At 37.4% G+C, this 20,028-nt stretch overlaps 1 protein-coding gene across 1 annotated transcript; it reads left to right on the forward strand.

The window, feature by feature from the left end:
• Positions 1-1,581: 1,581 nt before the first annotated feature.
• On the forward strand, positions 1,582-19,161 carry LOC113058432 (out at first protein homolog). The gene is made up of 4 exons (XM_026226332.1): positions 1,582-2,311; positions 16,266-16,400; positions 16,673-16,853; positions 17,415-19,161. Exons 1-4 carry the CDS (start codon positions 2,081-2,083, stop codon positions 17,681-17,683), a joined length of 816 nt encoding a protein of 271 aa, XP_026082117.1. The 5' UTR covers positions 1,582-2,080; the 3' UTR covers positions 17,684-19,161.
• The last annotated feature ends 867 nt before the right edge of the window (positions 19,162-20,028 follow it).

Below are 20,028 nucleotides of genomic sequence, written 5' to 3' on the forward strand. Positions count from 1 at the left end.
CATGTATCATACAGTATTTAGCCTACTACTGCAAAAGGATTGCAAACAAACAAAACAAATGAAAGGAACAGCTGGTCAAATGTCATAAGATCTGCCCTCTCTGTCTCTTTTTCTCCTCCTCCAATGCTGTAAATGCTTTAGTTTAGCCAGTCACAAAAGGCTGTTTACCTGAACTTCCCTCCAATCTGTCACCTGTGTTGACCAGTGTCCTGACCCAGCTGACAGTGTTTACTCAAGCCCATAGTCTGTCTATTTTCTTTCTCCTCCAGTGTAGCTCTACAGCACAGGTGCCCAGCGGCGATGTGATCTCTGAGGAGGTCACATACTTGGGCCACCCAGCAAGAAACACCTCACCTGGAAACGAGCTCTGATGAGCCACAGCTGGAGGATCTTCTTCTGATGAGGCAATTCACTGTGTAATATGCCACTATAGCATCGTAAACATTTCCAGATCTGGTGTTCGGAAATCTTTACTCAAGATAGAGATCCATTTTAGATCCTAATGAAATTTCTTAAAGTTGGCATGAAATAAAAATTCACCAGACTTCGGCAGACAGTATGTAGACGTAGGACATGTGCAGGTCTTCAAGATGAATGTTTCCTGGACAGAAGCAACTTCTTATTTTTAAAGAAAATATTAGAACATATAAAAACATTATATGTTTAACCCCTAATGAAAACTTCAGCATTTAAATATAATCTTTCCGAGACATATTGCAACATTTTATATTTATATGCATTTGTAAGTAGTCTATCATAAATATCTCATTGTTTTCCATTTTCATTTACTTTTACTTTTTGACCAAAAACAACAGCTGCACCAACTTGCATATTTTGGGAAGTGAATAGGCATTTTTTTCCTGTGAGTACAATATTATCATTATATCATATATATATGGGCCATAAAAGCCTGATGTATACAACATTTTACAATAAATAAAACACAAATGCATTTTTAAGATATATTTATTTTGACTAAAAATAAGTAAATAATAATAGTAATAATAATAATAATAATAATAAACTTTTATTTCTATTTCTGTCTATTATTTATAAGTCAGACTTTTCAGCATTATAGTGCTATAATTTCTTGTAAGTATCCTAAATAACCACAAATAGACAAAAATAAATAATTAAACACTTTTTAATTTTTGGTCTTGGTGGACATGTTTTTTTTTTCACCCCTGTGCTATGATTACCGTAGTTTAAATATAATTATTTTTTTATGGCTGATTTTACAGTTTTAATGTGACAACAGAAGTCACAGAACTATAGCCTTTGTATTCTGGATAAATCAAAATAATCTAACATAAGCATCCCCACATGATCTACCTGTCTTGTAAATTTAATCAGATTTAAAAGCATGAAACTAGGGTGATTTGAAGTGTCTGATATTTCTATTTTACCCATTTTATAGACATATCATATCAAATAAAACAATATAATATCAATTTATACACAAATATATTTTATGCTTGGTTAATGAATATATCAGTCACCTGCATTATACAAGGAGTTGAGTGTTGTAAATGTATCCGAGGAGTTATTTGTGAGGCGCTACGCCTTTAAGAGTTTCCGAGCGCTCCCAGCGAAACTTTGGGAGGCCGCTGAACTGCTTCACTTTGGATATTGAAGGAAGTGACGAATCCGCAATAGTAGGAGAAAGAGAGAGTTAGAAAAAAAAACTCCAGAGGAGAAAAACAGAAAGTAAGACTGAAGTCAGCGTGAAGCGCACTGTACTGAATGAACGCGAGTCGGCAGAAGCTCCCGAATCAAAGCTCTCTCAATGAGAGGCGCGAGACGAGTGAAACCCCAGATTGATCCGTGCGTGACGCGGCTCTCCTAAATGTTTATTTACCAAACGTGAAAAGTATCTAGACCTGTTTTAAAATACTTTATGGATGCATTTGTATATCTAGCTTCCAAAAAATATGAACGAAGTTGTGAAAGTGGAGCCGCTGGGATGTTTTGAGGAGGTCTATGTGAAGAGTCTTGTGGAATGAGTCTCACCGCATCAGCGACTGTTATTCCGGTGGACTGTCCTTCTGAGCTCGCACTTTGAGTTTTAGGATTATCTGGAATGTTTGCGAGGTGGATTTCACCGGGTTCAGTTCGGTTAACTGTTTTGCTTTGGCTGTTCACGGTGTCAGAAACTCTCGGGTCTGCTTCTGAGCTGAAGGTGAGGGTTCGTTTGGCCGATGGACAGATCACAGATGAACTTCTGGAGGCGGACAGTGAGAAAGACTCCATCACTGTGGAGTTTAAACAGGGAGATGGGACTCTTATAACATTTGTGGCCGATTTCAAGCAGGTAAGTTGAAAAATGTGTGGCCAGGATGAATATTTGTGGTTGTTTCATTTGATTGTCACATGATGTCACAGAAGTGTGTCGCAATATATTTCTTGACTTTCTTGGGGGGAAATGTATTATATTTATATAATTTTATAATTTATATATATATAAATTGCATGAGTTTTTTATTTTTTTTTATTTTACACTTAAACAGTTCTAAGTGTTATTGCATTTCATATAAAGAAACATCTGAAGGACAGATACACTAATACTTTAAGAATATGTATTCTGCATATAACTGAATTGTCTTAAAGCACTCTTAAATTTAAACTATGTATTTAGAATTTCACAAAACTTTTGCACTTAGATAATTAGTAGATAGATATTAGATAGTAAACCCGGCCTTTACTTCACCACAAACTTTGCAAACCTTAAAATTGTCTTTAAATGAAATTAAGAAATCGGAAGTTGTAAATGTGAGTTTTAATTATTTACTTGGCTGTTACTGTAATCCAAAGCAAAGTACAATGCATTTGATGTATCTTCTCAAAACCCATGTTACTTGGATGATTTCATTTTAGCCCTACTAAATTATTATTTTTTCATTTACTAGATCATCTACAGTAATAAAGCATCAGATATTGGTGATTAAACTTGTCATTTGAGAATTGGTTACTTTTCCTTCCTTATACCATTATTATCCGTGTATTTGTGTTAAATCATCCACATTAGCGCTGAACTTCTGACCTGAGGTCAGATTCTTTCACTAGCGATCATACCATCAGGATTAGGAGCGGCACTGTCACTGCCCTCATCCGCCTCGGTTCAGTCACGTCAGCAGCCCTCTGCTCTCTCGCGTCCCCTGATCCTGCACAGACATGGTCAGTGTGGGGGTTTGGATCACATTTGGGAAGGCTGGAACTTTTCCTTTCCTCTTTTTATCAGTTCCACTTGCAAGCCTGTCTCTATTCTTCTCACATGTGTTTCTCATCTCGAGTTTCCCCTGTATCTCAGTGATTTATGAAAAGTTGAATAAACGAAGACTTCCAGCTGGATTTACTGCATGCTGCACTGCAAAGGCTGTAATGGGGATGGAGGAAGACAAATATTCATTCATTAGAAATATTACCAAACAAAGTATGGTTTTGTTGGCATCTCCTTAATCAGGTGCTAAGTGACCCCTGTGGATTTGATCTCCAAAGCTTATTTTATTATATTTTCTTCTCATTTCTTTTACTTCAGCATTTAATGATAGATCTGGCACAGCACAGCTCTTAATTTATCTTTCGTTTATCAAAGTGAAAGCTGTCTTTGATTTCCTCACATCAGAAAACACTAGTTTTCTGTTACTGTGGAATTTACATGGATGAAAAGCTAACCGTGGCATATTTTAGACCATATTCAGCCAAGGATTTTTAAATATTGTTATTCTATCTTTTTACATGGCATAATTTAAAGGGTACATTCAAGAATGAAGAAAGGTTTTCCTCCTTTTTAAGGTTTTAAATGTCCAATACAGTTTACCATCTCTTAACTATATATTTTATAACAATAGCAGCAGTGTTTTGTCACCATTCAGTTCCAGTTTCAAAGGAAATCAGATGAGATTGGAACATCAGGCATATCTAGAAGGAAAAACGTCTGTGGTTGTTGCAATTATTATTTAAATTTTTTTGCATACATTTAAATTTTCAAAGCATACATTTTCATACCATAAAAAAACAGGCTTTATCTTAGTAACAAACTAGCCTTTTTCCAGTCTGTGTGGAAAAAGTGTGGGCTGTATGAGATTCTTTGACTGTTTGTTCTGCTTCGGCTCTGTTTCGGGGCTGCAGGAATTCCAGCAACCGATCACAATCCAGCGGTGGAACAGATACAATGTGTGATTATGAATCTTTCATCTCTGACTCAAGCTCTTCTCTGAAACTGTTCTGTTGTTTTTCTAGTGCTATTGTGTTACTCAGTGCTCTGCCTCTGCCCTTCGGCTTCATAGGCAGTGATGAAGATGAATTCATCTCAGCTCACATCCGCTGCCAGCTGAGGAGCAGAGCGGTCTGCTTTTATGCTTATCTCCCTATTGGGATATCTGTGACCTGCTTGGATACAGTCCAACCCTCCTCTTTGCTTTGAAATGTTTTCGGCACGTATCTTTTGGGCTAGCTGGAAATTTCATTATATTAGATTCAGCTTTAGGGCAGTCATTTACTGTTGCTCGTGGCGATACATGTTGCGTTGGCTCTGGTATGAGAAACTCATCAAAAGTTCAGTGGTATTTACACATTTCAGTTTGCTGTTTTGTCACTTGTGGGAACTTGTCTGTCTTTTATGCCCAAGTTTTTCAATCAGCATGCAGTGTGATTGGATGCTATCCAGGTGTGTGAGCCTGCCCAGTTTAACCTGTTTCAAAATGTCCCACAGGGTCATGTGAGATGGATGTGACCTTAACCACTCACCACACAGCCTTTCTCATGAAGCATTATGACACAAATGGATGTTTAAAAGATTTATGTCAAGATGAATGACAGACTCGGATCACACCCATTGTGTAGTGTAGACATTGCTGTTTTACATTACAGTAAATGAATGAGGAAATTGCATGAATGGTCACATATAAATATTGCATTGCTGAGTGCTGGATTAAAAGGTAATAATGCAGAAATGGCACAATTTGTATTGAAGATCAATTGAGTTTTCACCACATAAATTAGGCTGCTTGGAATACACAAAACAGTGTGTGTTTTCTTTAACTAGTTTCAGATAAATACAGGTTCAATTTAAATGTGCAAGTGTTGTGGCAACAGACAGGCCATCTCTGGATGTCCCTTGGCTACAAGCTGATGTTTTTATTCAAGGCAGAATAAGACAGATGTTGACCCTTTGAATGCAGGTGATTGACCAACTGAGAATTGGCACTCAATATTATGCAAAGTGCTTTGAAATGGTTGAAGTCAGTTGATCCAGAGCACATTTGAGCTGTTAGGACCTGAAATATGCTGATTTTTATTCATACTTTTCTTAAACTTCCAAACACAGCAGTCCTTTAATTCATGTGTGTTGCAATTTGGTAAAACGCTTGATTGCAGAGCACAGATTGCTTAAAAAAAAAATCCCTGTGTGAACTCAAATGGACTGTCTTAATGTTTCATAAATTGTCACAAGCAAATAGTTTCTTCCTCAGTCACTGGAGTTGTAGAAGAATACACACAAAAAAAAAAAAAAAAATCAGGTTTCGTATATTTGTAGTAATTGTGCATTGCAATATTATTTTTTTTTTGTTTGTTTCTCGTATTTTAGTTTTTGTGGCTTAATGCAAGCAATAATCCATATGAACCTTTAGATAAACTTCTAATGGCAAATTTTTCACTGTGGAAAAAATAAGACAATGTGAGCATTGCAACAGATTTTTTGCCGTTCTTATCTCTCTCTTTTTAATCAAAAGGGTTAATCATATTTCCCAATAATGTTACTGGCCAGCTGCCTTGTGACTTAATTTTATTTACTTGCCAAATCTAGTTTTTATTTGCTTGGATTTTGGTGAGTGTGCTTTTGGACCCTGAAGCTATATAAAGAGTATACTACTCATAATTCATTCTCTATATAGCCGGAATTAGTTTTCATTGTTAAACATGCTTTATCATTATTAAGGATAAGCCATTTCCTTAAAGCCCCTCCAAAGCGACATGTCATAACAGCCATTGGAGAATAAGTAACCTCTGATCTGTTTGATTCATTGCTTTATGAATCATGCCTTGGGTTACATCAGTTCTCGCTGAGTCCAACTTCCCATTGAAAGACATTTCAGGGTTACATTTTTGTTTCCTTGATGAGGCATATCTTCATGGAAATAAGATGTACTTCCCCTTTTAGATCACAAGAACAGCATGAATCCTCCTTGGTGCGTAATGGGTCTTGTCTTTTCTTCACCCACGCTCTGACGTAGCCCTCCAGGTCTTGTGCAATACCTTTGGCTTGGTATGTGGCATAACGGTTGTAAAGTGGCATCAGATTTAAGATCTTGATTTATTATTGAACACATGTGGCTTTGTACCAAATCAAGATGTTTTGTTAGTTATGAGGTGGTTGTGGAAGGAGTTAACAGCCCTAGGAGGTACTGCTGCAATCCTGCCTAGAGCAGATGAGCATATATCGGTGACTGTGAAGCACAATCAGACAGCTGTAACAGGGTAAAGACGTCCCTGCCATCCTGCAAGAGATCAGGTTTGCCACATGCCAAATGGGAGTCAAAGGCCACATATTGACAGCCCAGTGGAAGCAATGGCCCTCCATTACCAATAGAGCCAAGTGCCTCTATTTTCGCCATGCTGTTTGCTTTTGGTGTCATATTCAGAGGTAATCTACTTTAACATGTTACCAAAACAGGTTGCCTTCTATTATATGTTTTTGTTCTTAGGTGTGTAAGACCTCAAATTCCTCTTGTATTTGAGCACAACTCAAGCATTTCTCCCACGCTCTGTCTTTTGTCCGAGGTTGCTGTTCATCAGAGTGAAAGGTTAAATGCTGGCATGCACCTGTGTTTTTTCACCAGCCTTCTTAGAAAACCAATGAAACATCTCTGCCGTCACAAAAGGAGCCTTAATCCAGTTAAAGTGAAATTCTAGACAAAAGTGATTTTGTAACTTTTTCTTAAAGAAGAACCAGTAAACAGTTTGCATACCTGATACTTCTGGATCATGTCTACATGCCTTGTTATTTGTTTGTATTAACCTTGAATCTTTCCCCCAGTTATCTTTGACTGCTCTGGTTGTTTGGTTATATGTAAATCATCATAACTGTCGAATCTTTAAAAACGTACCAGTCTGGAATTTTGTTTCACCAGAGAAATTTCAAAGCACGGAGAGACATGCATTCTGACTCAGCCTTGATTATTTCAGTCTAGTGACTCAGCTTGAAGAAATAGTTCATCTGAAATGAAAATTGTCATATTTTGAAAACGGAATGATGTGAAATCTTTCATTTACATACACATATGCATCCTTAGGGTAATTGAGGTGGGAATTTGAAAAGGAACTTTATTCCTTCATCTATGTTTTGAATATGGTAATGCAGATGTGAATAATGCATGTAACGTAGAATTTTTAAATCTCATGCTATATTTAATGCACATCTTGTCTGTAGAGCCGGTTCTGTAATCAAGGAAAAATTTCCATCACCTGTGCGCTTTCACATGGAGGAAAATATGAATGAACAACAGCTCTGTGTAGTTAAGGCTGCTCCATGTGAAAGCGTGCTGGTGATGGAGATTTACTGCTGATTACAGAACCGGCTTTACTGACAAGATGCACATTAAATATTGCATGCGATTTATCGTGCAGCCCTTGTGTATTTGTTGTGCAGTACAAAGTTTTTTGATGACAGAGAGCATTATATCGCAAACAGACATCTTAAGCAATTCTGCATAAGACCTCTTAGACATTATTCATGCCAGTTATTACAGTTGCAGCACTTGCAAACATAAAACAAACTTCTTTAATGTGGAACAACAAAGAGCATTTAATTGACATGGTTTATATATTCATTCATCAATAGCCGCATTTCCACTGTTGGGCCAGTGCGAGCCAGGGCTTAAAGCGGGCCGGGCAGGGCTAATAGCCCCGGGCCAGTAGCAACGAGGCCAGAATAGCGCAGGGTTTCCACTGTCGATCCTGAATATCCGCTGTGTGTCACTAAAACACACCCTTAACACGCCTCTCAGGAACAACGTCATGCAACCCCATAATTTCACCAACAAAGAGAAGTTATCAGAAAACGAACAAGAAATAAATCACTGGAACATGCGTGATCACACGAACAAGATAAAAGCGGCTGTTTGTTTGCATGCTTTGTTAAATATTCAAATTCAAAAGCATCTATGTTTTACTATAAATGATACATTGATCATAATTAATTAATTTATCAGGACTCAAAATTAATCACACAGAAATAAATGTATTTATATTTATTTATTTTAACGCTTATGAAAATAGCCTGCTTATTCAATCGAATAAGCAGCCGTTTCTGTTTATTTGTAGCCACAGTTGCCTATAAGTCACATTTAGAATGTATGATAATATTTGTATTCTTATAAAAGCTCCCGAACAAAACTATTCTATTTTTATGATATACGATTTTATGGCAATGTGGAGCTAAACTCTTGAGATGAGACTTATGACAGATAATATAAGTTACTAAATAAATTAGGGCTGCAACTAACGATTATTTTGATAATCGATTAATCTGTCGATTATTTTTACGATTAATCGATTAATCGGTTTATGTACTTATATTTTAGTTTTTTCCATTTTTTCCCCAAGTAAATTATTAATAAAGGGTCTTTATCATTCAGCATAGATTTTTAAGAGATTTTAACCATTTTGCATGGTCATATCCTCATCAAAAATATACCTGGAGTTGTTTTATTATGTGTTAGTAATCCTTTGTCGAACTCTTCTGCAATCAAAACACTGACCCATACTCTAGCAAATTTCACAAGGAGATTTCAAATAATGTTTTTACCATGGTAGTCCTAAGAGCTCCTAAAGTAGTTTAAAATCCTGAACAAAGCTAATTAAGGAATCTTTCAGAACATATTTTCACAAAGAATAAGGATAAAACAGAATAATATTGTAAACGATCCTTTGAATAAAGTGCCAATGGCATGAAACCTGAATGGAACTCAAATCGGACACACACAAAAAACCTGCTGTGTGAAAAAGAGCAGTGAATACTTAGAAAAAAAGTGCATTTCAAATATCTTTAAACATTTACCTCTCTCATTCAGTCATAATTAGGCTGCACGACTGAATTATGAACTGGTAAACGACAAACTGATCACATAACGTGTTTGTAAAGATGTAAATGTTAACTGTTAAAAAGCAATGTTATCAGCTTTTACGACTAAACATTTGCAAATAACATTGTACTGGAGAATCTGCACAAATAAAAGTCTTAGGGGCCGTTCACATATCGCGCCTAAAAACGCGTGGAAAACGCTAGGCGCACCGCTTTCTCCTTCTTCCCAAAGCGCTCGTGCAGTTGCGCCCCTGAGGCGTCTGCCTTTGCTAAGCAACCATGACGTGCTCTCTCCTTGAAGAAGCGGAAATTTCAGTAAAGGATAAATGGATTTGCAGCTATAAAAATCGCTTGCAGTAGCTCTGCTACTAAATTTATTTCAAAATGGAAACGGAATAAATATTATAATGACTGAAACGCGGTCCATTAAGACTGCATAACCAGCTCCAGATGTTAATCTCTGCAATAAAATCCTATTCAAGACATTGTCTAATGAAATCACATACACATAAGACTAAGACAATGGTTGTCCTGTGATTTCGGCTATACTTGCATGTAAAATAGAGTTAGAAGCAACAGAATATCTTTTTTTAACTGAAAGTGCTGCTCCTCTCTGCTCGCTGAATAGTGCAGACGCAGAGAAAGAGAGGCGTGTGCGCGCCCTGGGAGAGAGAGAGAGAGAGATCATGCTCGTGCGGCACTACCGGAGAGTCTCAGAGACGAAATAAATTCTGTCAAAAAAAAAGTTGGTAGATTTGTCGCTAGTCGCTTTTTTGAAAAAAAAAAAAGTTGCTATGAGGGTCTGGAAAGTCGCTAAATCTAGCGACAAAGTCGCTAAGTTGGCAACACTGCCCACATCCCGCTGAATGCTGCAGAGACCATAGACAGTAAAAGAAATGGACACAGCGACCTCATTGGAACTCAGTTGAGACAAATGAAGCCCAGTTTTAGCGGTTTTTAGCACTTCCGTTTCTGACGCGCAGACTCAAACGAACCTTGACGACGTCAGCAACCTGTCTGACAGATGTAAATCTTCTAGTAGCTGTGCGTGCAAACTGCCATCGTTAATCTTGCAGAGACGGCGAGCTTGAGCGGGGAGTTCTTTGGCGTGAGTGAGCAGGAGTAAGTATTATAATTAATTATTTTGTATAGTATTTTAAAATGTAACGCCAGTACGCCATATTAAGTTAATTGCCTGCGAGCTTCTCCACCTGTCTGTACGGTAATGCGACAGAGAGCCGAGTGGTTATGACGCAATCGTTAGCCTATTTTTTACAAAAACTGTTTATACGGGGCCATAATGTAACATAGAAGGTAATGGAGCCCTTTATACATTGTCGTGTATCTTTAGAAATAAATAGTGGACACACAGAGTCTTTAAACGCCTCAGATGTAAAGTTATTCGCTGTCAAAGTGACGCCAAAATGAATGGGAGTCAATGGGAATGCTAACGCAAGTGAAGTTCTGCTAAAAGATGGCAGCCTCCGCCCGACTTCAACTTCCGGTCGAGTTCCTTGCCCCTTGGCAGAGACGCTGTTCGGGAAGCAGGTGACATAAAACGGGGCCAGCTATTGGCTATTCGCTACTTCTCCTGTTGTACTGGCTGAGTAAAACCTCCGGTGGCTCATTACTGCCACACTTTGGTCACCGCAGATTTAAAATATGAACGAAATGAGCCGCTTACAGCAAATAAGTTATTTAGCAACGAATCGATGACTAAATTAGTTGACAACTATTTTAATAATCGATTTTAATCGATTAAATCGATTCGTTGTTTCAGCTCTAAAATAAATACACGATTGTGTTAGAGAATAAGAAGCTGACGTCTGATTTCTTACTGATTTCTGATGTTTACTTTATAACGGTAGCGTTAATGTTTAGCATGCATAGTGTTTTACATCGCTTAAAATATTTCTGCCTTGTATGGTGATTATAATACACATCGGATCGCGTTATTTCTAGGGCTGGGATAAACGATTATTTTTTAAACGATTAATCTAGCAATTATTTTTTCGTTGCATCGATTAATCTAACGATTAATTTTATCTCCCCATTAATTGACTACTAACAATTTATACATGTTGATTTACATATCTGAATGAAAAAAACATGAATTCCTTAACATTGCAATATGTTTATTGCTCTTAAAATTACAAAAATAAAAGACTGACTAAGAATGCATTACTTTGCACTTGTATAGAGATAGCATTCAATAAAACCTTGAAACCTTGAAAACACATAGCTTACTGAAACAAGCTTACTGAACACATAGGGCCTAGCTTACTGAAAAAAAAGTTCTTCTTTCAGATGAAAATAACAACAACTTGATGTCTAGCATTCAATAAAAAAAGGTCACCCAAAATACTTGTTTAGAGCAATTGAAAGAATACAGTAACCAATGTAAACTTGAGGGCTTTAAGCTAATACAGAGAGTGCTTTTCCAAAAAAAAAAAAAAATTAACAGTGGGAGCCAGCAGCCTGTCATGGAGAAAAAAAAAATCTCTGAATGCTCCACGTGAAACTTTGGCATTCCGCCCTTTTTCTATTATGTCTAATGATTTTGGTTAATATGCACGAGGGAGGGAGAAAGAGAGAGAGAGCACTCGTGTAGTTTAAAGAATGTGAGTGCGCGAGCGCGTGTACAACTTTGGTGTTTTGCCCTTTTTTAATCGTGTTTAATGATTTTGATTAATATGCACAGGAGAGAGAGAGAGAGAGCAAGAAGCGTTCGTGTTGTTTGAAGACTGTGAGTGCGAGCGCAGCCGGGGCTCTCTCTCGTACGCGCCCTGTCAGGCGCAGCAGTCATTCTATTCTACATCACGCACTGATCAAATAAGGCTTTGACAGCCGCCAACAAAAAAGATCAATGCAGAAAAACCCCTGGATTGGTTATATAACGTTGGACAGAATGTTGATCCGGCCATCGCGTATATTCAGCGCACATAAGATAAACGTTTTGCAAACGTTTTTTAGAGAAGTAAAAACAGGTCGACGAATCGATGTGTATATTTTGCGGCGACGTATTTTTTGCATCGACGTCATCGATGACCTCGACGCGTTGTCCCAGCCCTAGTTATTTCAAACACTCACTGCTAACTGAAAGTGAGTTTTGAGCAACTTATTTAAAAAAGTTATAGCTATTAGCTTTCTGAAATGATCTGCAGTGTAGACGCTCTCTAACCCTGGAAACGCGACTGGCCCTGACACGCACTAGCACGCCCGGCTTAAGCTCGACTTTCTTTTTAACACTTGACAATTGGACAATTTAGAGACTCAAACACAACTATTAAAAAAGATTCAAGCATTCATTGATGCTCCATAAGGAAACACAATGCATTAAGAGCCGGGGGTGAAAACTTTTGGATGAAACTGCCCTTTGGAAGCAATAGAAGATACTTGCATGTTTCCTGGAACACAAATTAAATATAATTTACCTTGATCTTAAAATTCCAAAAGTTTTCACCCCCGGCTCTTACTCAGGACAGTACTACAGTATATAAATAAATAACACACATTTAATATGATCTGTTTTTTGTTTTTTTTAAATAAAGAAGTCTCTTATGATCACTGAGGCTGCTGATCAAATTGATAAAAGGTTCAATTCAAATTCAAATTACAATTTAGAGTGATAGTGGAAAAGTGACAGTAAAGCTGTTTATAATGTTACAAATCTTTCTATTACAAATAAATGCTGTACTCTGATATAAAAGTATATCAGTTTAAAAAAAAATAAAAAAAATAAATGCAGCACTGGTGAGTCAAAGAGACCTGATTTCCCAACCTTACAATGCAAGCAAAGGGATCCAGTGCTGTTTTGGAATCCACTGACTTTAATTGCATGGATATATCTTTGTTGCTGCCAACCTTTCATCTAGGACTTTATTGTTCCTGATAATAAATCAATATTTCTTATCTATTTTATGGCTTAAGCAACATTTGAAACTGTCAGTAAAAGCAGTGCCAAGCGTTGTGACAGCGCCACTGTCAGACATCAGCAAACTTCCAAACAGACAGGACCAGGAGCTGAAGCAAATGTTTACTTTGACTTAGGAAATGACATATATTTTTTTCAGGACTGTCAAAATAAACTTTTCAACAGAAGATTTATCTTTAGTCTCTAATCTGGGCATTTGGTGGACCTGCTCAAGGTGGGTAAACGAATGAAAAATTGAGCTGAGGATCAAGCTGATTGAAGTATTTACTCGCTAACCTGGCTTAAACATGTTCTTGCATGGAGGGGGTCAAACAGAGAATTGTAACAACCTATCCGAAAGCGCTACTTACCACAGATATGGAAAGGGGACATTGCCAAGCAATGAAGATAAACGGGAGTTGTAAAGAGGAATCAGTGATTGAGCTACTGATATCAGGTTGTCTCGCGTCAGCAGATGTGAGTGGTCTACCTGTGCAGTGTGAGTTTGCCGGGTTTCTCCCTGATGTCATCAAGGTGTTCCCAAAGCAGTGCGGCCAACACTTCCCTGTAATTAAACTGAGTGCCTAGAGCAGTTCCCCCACAAACGCCCCCTTCTCAGACCAAACCGGCTGGGAGGTCTTTCTTCTGCCGGAGCTTAAAATAACAATGACCCGCTCACTCCCCCCCTCTTGTGTTTGCTGATTGTTCTGTCACCCATGTGGTAACTCCACAAGGTAATGTGCAATAATGTAATTGCAATAATGCATTCTTGCAGAATTATTAATCTGATAAAATAAAAAAAGATGTTTTCATATTTATTTTTCAATTTATAAAGTGCATATGTATGTATGTACATACGTATGTATGTATGTATGTATGTATAATTATAATTATTATTATTTTTAACTAATATATTGATAATGGCAGTATTTTATTTTTAAATAGCATTCCTAGTCCTCCATAGAAAAGCAGGAAATTTGTTTTGTACAAAAAAACAAGTTTGTACAAGAAAACAGACATGTTGAATTTGGATTGGATAGCAATCACAAAGTGTGTCTGCAGAATTGAATTTACATCCTGAGGGGGAACATTACATATAAGATCATTGTCATTCAAATAGAATGTTAGAGGAGGTGAATGATTCTTGGCTGTATGTGTGGAACAGGCTCAGTGAGACTGCAGCTCCACCAGTTTGGGGGTCGACCAACTCTGGAAACCAGATGGAAGATTCTAGAAAGAGAATGAGATGAGAGCTCCAGAGCAAACAAAGACAGCTTGGGCTTGTTTATTTTGATTGTCTGAGAAAACCTCCTGAAAGCTTGCTCCCTTCTGTCAGCCTAGTGCTCGAGGCCTTACTGTGAAAAATAAGAGGCGAGGAGGGAGTGAGGAGAATGTGTGTGTCTTCTGCTGGCAGAGTCATGGGGATGCCAGAGCAAGGAGAAACTGATGAATGGTCAGACAGGTCTGTGGCCTTGCTCTCCTCTCTGGGGTTTCCCATATTGCCTTTACATGGAAGTCTTTAAAGGCACGGGGCACTGCCAGATATCTGGTGTGGTTGCTAACAGCAACTTCATGATGATGCTGAAATATAGTGTCTCTCTGTTTCGGGTTGGAACACTATAAAATCTTCTAATGAGGCGGGTAAACTTGAAGATCAATGACTGACTTTCAAAAGCTAAAAAGCAAGAATTTAGGAACCAAAACAAATAAAATTGTTTGGTATTTGATATCATAAAAGTTGTAATATAACCTAATCTGTAGATTTTTTTAAATGTTTTTGAAAAGTCTCTTTTTTTTTCTCTCACAAATGTTGCATTTGTTTAGTAAAATTTGTATTTTCAGCAGCCATTACTCATTTATATATATATATATATATATATATATACACACACAAACCCAATTCCAAAAAAGTTGGTACACTGTACAAATTGTGAATAAAAACAGAATGCAATGATGTGGAAGTTTCAAATTTCAATATTTTATTCAGAATACAACATAGATGACATATCAAATAATTAAACTGAGAAAATAATTAAGGGAAAAATAAGTTGATTTTACATTTCACTGCATCGACACATCTCAAAAAAGTTTGGACAACGCCATGTTTACCACTGTGTGCCATCCCTTCTTCTTTTTATAAGGAGACAAGTTGCTCAAGTTTAGGAATAGGAATGTTCCATGTCCCATTCTAATACAGGCTTCTAGTTGCTCAACTGTCTTAGGTCTTCTTTGTTACATCTTCCTCTTTATGATGCACCCAATGTTTTCTATGGGTGAAAGATCTGGACTGTTCTGGACTGTTATCCTTGTCCTGTTTAGTCAGATGAAATGGCGTCCCAGTTTTCCAAAAAGATCTTAAAATTTTGATTCGTCTGACCACAGAACAGTTTTCCACTTTTCCGGTCCATTTTAAACGAGCCTTGGCCCAGAGAAAACACCTGTGCTTCTGGATCATGTTTAGATATGGCTTCTTTTTTGACCTATAGAGTTTTAGCAATTTTTCTCTGAGAAACTCCTTTCTGATATTGCTCCACTATTTTTCGCCGCAGCACTGGAGGAATTGGTGATCCTCTGCCCATCTTGACTTCTGAGAGACACTGCCACTCTGAGAGGCTCTTTTTATACCCAATCATGTTACCAATTGACCTACTGTAATAAGTTGCAAATTGGTCCTCCAGCTGTTCCTTAAATGTACATTTAACTTTTCCGGCCTCTTATTGCTATCTGTAACATTCTTTTTTGGAATGTGTAGCTCTCATGAAATCCAAAATGAGCCAATATTTAGCATGACATTTCAAATTGTCTCACTTTCAACATTTGATATGTTATCTATATAAAATATAAGTTTATGAGATATGTAAATTATTCCATTCCATATTTCCATATTCCAAGGAAATTATTTTCTTTTGTTATTATTCAGCAAGCAAGCAATTTATCAAAAGTGACAGTCTAGACTTATGTATTATCATTCTAATTAATGTTTTTCAACAAAGAATCCTGAGGAAAAAAACGCATGACAGTTGCCACAACAATATTAAGCAGCAAAGAGTTTTTAAATCACAATATACCACTTTCAATATCATGACACTATAGTAAAAGCTGCTGAAAATTCAGCTTTGTTATCACTGGAATAAATCGTAATAATTTTAGTACTGCTTTTAATGTATTTTGATTCAAATGAAAGCTTCTTTCAAAAACATAAACTTTTGACTGCTCGTGTATTTATTAAGGAGTGGTGCAAATGAAAGGATGACTGATTGTTTTTCTTAGGATGTGAAGATCTTCCGGGCGCTGATCCTGGGGGAACTGGAGAGAGGGCAGAGCCAGTACCAGGCGCTCTGCTTCATCACACGGCTCACCCACAATGAGATCATCCCCAGCGAGTCCATGGCCAGACTGCGACAGGTCAGTCCACTGCTCCCAGCCTTCCTCGGTGGCTGATGAATGGGCAGGGAGAAGTCAATGGGGTGAAAAAAAGATGCTGGGTGTTAGAGTTGAGCTCATGAGTTAACTGTGTCGAGTAGCAGTGTGATGTTTTAAATGGGAAGGCTGTAAAAGGCTTTTGATGAGTAGTTCCCGGGAGGGGGCCAAGGTCTTAGATTAGTAAAAGGTGTGAGAAACATCTAGCTTTAAAGAACGACAGGACTTATACTAAAATCTTTCTTTTTGTTTTACAGAAAAATCCCCAGGCCATCCGCACAGCAGAAGAAAAAAGAAACACGGAGATGCTGAGCATGAACGTAGCAGTCAATTTGACACGGACGTGGCAGCTGAGCACCCACATCCACAACATGTGCAACGTCGCCCAGGAGGCTGTGTACACGCGTGAGGCTGATGTCAGACACTGGCTGGACAGAGGTGCGTCCCTTAATTACATCCTACCAAACCCACTTATATAGTGCACATCACATTTTAACCCTCTATAGTAGGGGTGTAAAGATATTCAAACCGAACCGAAAAACCACAATACACCACCCATGGTACGTACCGCAGTACTTTCATGGTGTACCATTATACTCTCAAGCTATTCGTTTTTAGTTTTTAGTTGGCGTGTTTCACTGTGGGATTTCAGGTGTTGCATTCCCGCAGGTTGGGCAATTATTTATTATCATTATTATTATTAAGTTAAAACTAAATCCGGTATTCTTTAGCATTGGTGGTGCCAAGCCATGAACCCTGTCCCACAGCAAACAGAAACCGAACCAGGCTCCAAAACCATGATATGAACTGAACCATGGCTGATGTATGAAATAATAATGAAACCATGATTAAATTCTGTATTTTAGCAAAGTTTTGTTGCCAAGAAAGGATTAAACAAATAGGTCTATAAATGTAATGCTTGTTTGATTTTCTAATGCCTCACTGACATAGATTGAACCTCGATGATCATTTACTAAAATGATTTTCCCAATTCTTCAGGCGTGGAGAGCTCTATGTTCAAACCTCAAGCAGTGGAGGAGCCAGGCCTGCAGAGCTGCGGGACAGTGAAGGACCTGTGGCAGCCTTGCTTGTGTAGTTACAACCTCAGACTGGAATGGTACCCCTGCCTGCTGAAGTACTGCCGCAACAGAGACGTCTCTGGCAGGGGCAGCCCATATAAATGCGGCATCAAGAGCTGCAGCAAAGGCTACAAGTTTACTTACTACGTACCCCACAAACAGCTGTGCCTATGGGAGGAAGAGACCTAGATCCTCATATGCTCCTGCAAAAACATATTTAATGTGACCTTCACCACAGGTTTCATTCACCTTCAAGCCTTCAGACTCGTGCCTTCTGCACAAAGCAGAAATGATGCTGGATGGGTGTTGATGGAGCGTCAATTGAGCAGCGCTAATGCTCTCATTTGGTTTCTCCTGAGCAGTTCCCCAAATCTTTAAGCTAGTCAGTAGTTTTAAAACTCTTCTTACTCTTACCAGCACTGTGGAACGAGTATCTTTTGAGTCTTAAGACCCAGGTGAGTTTGGGACGAGCAACCTGTGATTTAGTCAGTATATAACAAGATGTGATCTTAATATTAGCTGGATCTCGTCAGGTTGCCAATTTTAGTTTTTTTTTTTCTGAAACTGGTATTATTTATTTTGCTGTGGGAAATGATTTAAGACACTTAAGCACAGTGCGCATGTTCAGTATATTTTATTCGTTTTATTTCAAGTTCTATATTTTGACTGTTAGATTCAAAGCACTGTATTAAGTTCATGGTGGACGTAAGCATGCTTTGATTAATATTGGTACAGACATAAAAAGCTATTAATTGAGTCATTCAACATTCAGTTCAGACAGATTCAATCATGTTAGTTATTACACCTCAACTCTTAATGCTGGCATTCTTTGTGAGTGTATGTGTTTTCATTTACATAAGGATGGACTCGTCTTTATTCCATTGCACAACAGTATAATTTAAGGAGCAGCTGGATCAATATCATCAACTCCTAGTTTGAAGTATGGACTCTCATTAGTTGGGAACAGGCACACTGCAAATGTGGCATGAGGAAACCAAAGTAAGTGTTTGTTCTGGTAAAACAGCGGGATGGTAAATCATACAGAGAAAGGCATCAGGCTGATGAAATCATGTTTAGATTGTCAATACTGTGCATCCAACACTGCCATCTCCTGGTTATGTAGCATCACTGTCACTCAGGCTCCTCCTATCAGTGTGACCTCAGAACATCAGCAGAGCTGTGGAACCATCACAAATACGGATTCACATCCTTTTGTGTGGTATCAAATGTCCTAGAGGAAATCGCTTTCATTCAACAGGACCAAATCCACAGACTGAGCACTATCATGAAGAATAGAAACTGTATTATTGTTCCACATTTCACTACATTCGCCTTCAACTCACGACTCACCTCTCTTACTATACAAATGTTCATGTTTCATAAGCCACAGTTGACTTGATTGTAGTTCATGGTACTAAAATGTTTATGCTGATTTATTTAATTTTTTTTATTTCGTTTTTTTGTTTGAAAGTGATTGTATAATGTTGAATGTGTTTGATATTACACCTCCCCTATCAACAGCCATTAAGTGCCTTGGTGATTCAGTGTTTACTGATTCTTTTTAAGGATAAACCTGTTAAGAGTAATAGAGTATCAAAGCTATTTTCTTATGAAAATGAATATGAGCATAATATGAAGTAATTTTAAATAAAAGCTCCTTCAGCAAAGTGTCTTTTATAAAAGTCTCTCTTTTTTACTGTTAGAAAATTGTTTTTTAATGTGTGTGTGGAGCTGCAAAATTCTGTTTTGGTGTCAAACCACCTATATGTTTGGTGTAAAACTTTAAGCATTATATAATGTTTTTAAATATAATTGAATTTAATAATTAAATATTATTGTTAAACTAATTGGAGATGCTTCTTGAGCCAAACCAGTAGGCTATATTAGAATGATTTCTGAAGGTTCACGTGACATTGAAGACTGGAGTAATGATGCTGCGAATTCAGCTTTGCAATCCCAGGAATAAAATACATTTTAAAGTACTGTATATTAATAGAAAACTGATTTGAAATTTTAATAATATTTCACATCATTGCAGGTTTTGCTGTATTTTCGTTAAATAAACTTGGTGAGCATAAGAGACGTTTGCAAACATGAACAAAACTCTACCAAGCCTAAACTTTTGAATGGTACTTTAATCAAAGATCATTTGTAATAAAAAAATTATTCCCAGTTTTATCTTGAGCTCAGCATTTATGAGAGCACAACATATTTTAAAGTAACCGTAGTTACTGCCAAAACACTTAATTTATTTTTATAATACGACTGGAAATTTTGTATCAGCCACATAAAAAATCAAATAATAATAAAATTGGCAGAAACACTGTTTAAATCAAATCTCATGATAATTTATTATTGTTTTAAAGTAGTGACCATACCTAAGCAATAGGCTAACTAAATTAAAAACCGGTATAAATTAAATTTATGCATTTAGCAGACGCTCTTATCTCACGATCTCTGGTATGGGTCATAGACATCATATAAGTATATATATGTCTATGGTATGGGTCACCATACTTGACTGAATGTCACGT

This window comes from Carassius auratus, chromosome 40 (genome assembly GCF_003368295.1).
Source record: "Carassius auratus strain Wakin chromosome 40, ASM336829v1, whole genome shotgun sequence".
Taxonomy (NCBI): domain Eukaryota; kingdom Metazoa; phylum Chordata; class Actinopteri; order Cypriniformes; family Cyprinidae; genus Carassius; species Carassius auratus.

Coding starts and splice junctions, on each gene's coding strand:
- LOC113058432 (XM_026226332.1), top strand. CDS start 2,081: ATGTTTGCGAGGTGGATTTCACCGGGTTCAGTTCGGTTAACTGTTTTG. Junction 2,312..16,265: donor TTGTGGCCGATTTCAAGCAG/GTAAGTTGAAAA, acceptor TGTTTTTCTTAG/GATGTGAAGATCTTCCGGGC. Junction 16,854..17,414: donor CAGACACTGGCTGGACAGAG/GTGCGTCCCTTA, acceptor CCAATTCTTCAG/GCGTGGAGAGCTCTATGTTC.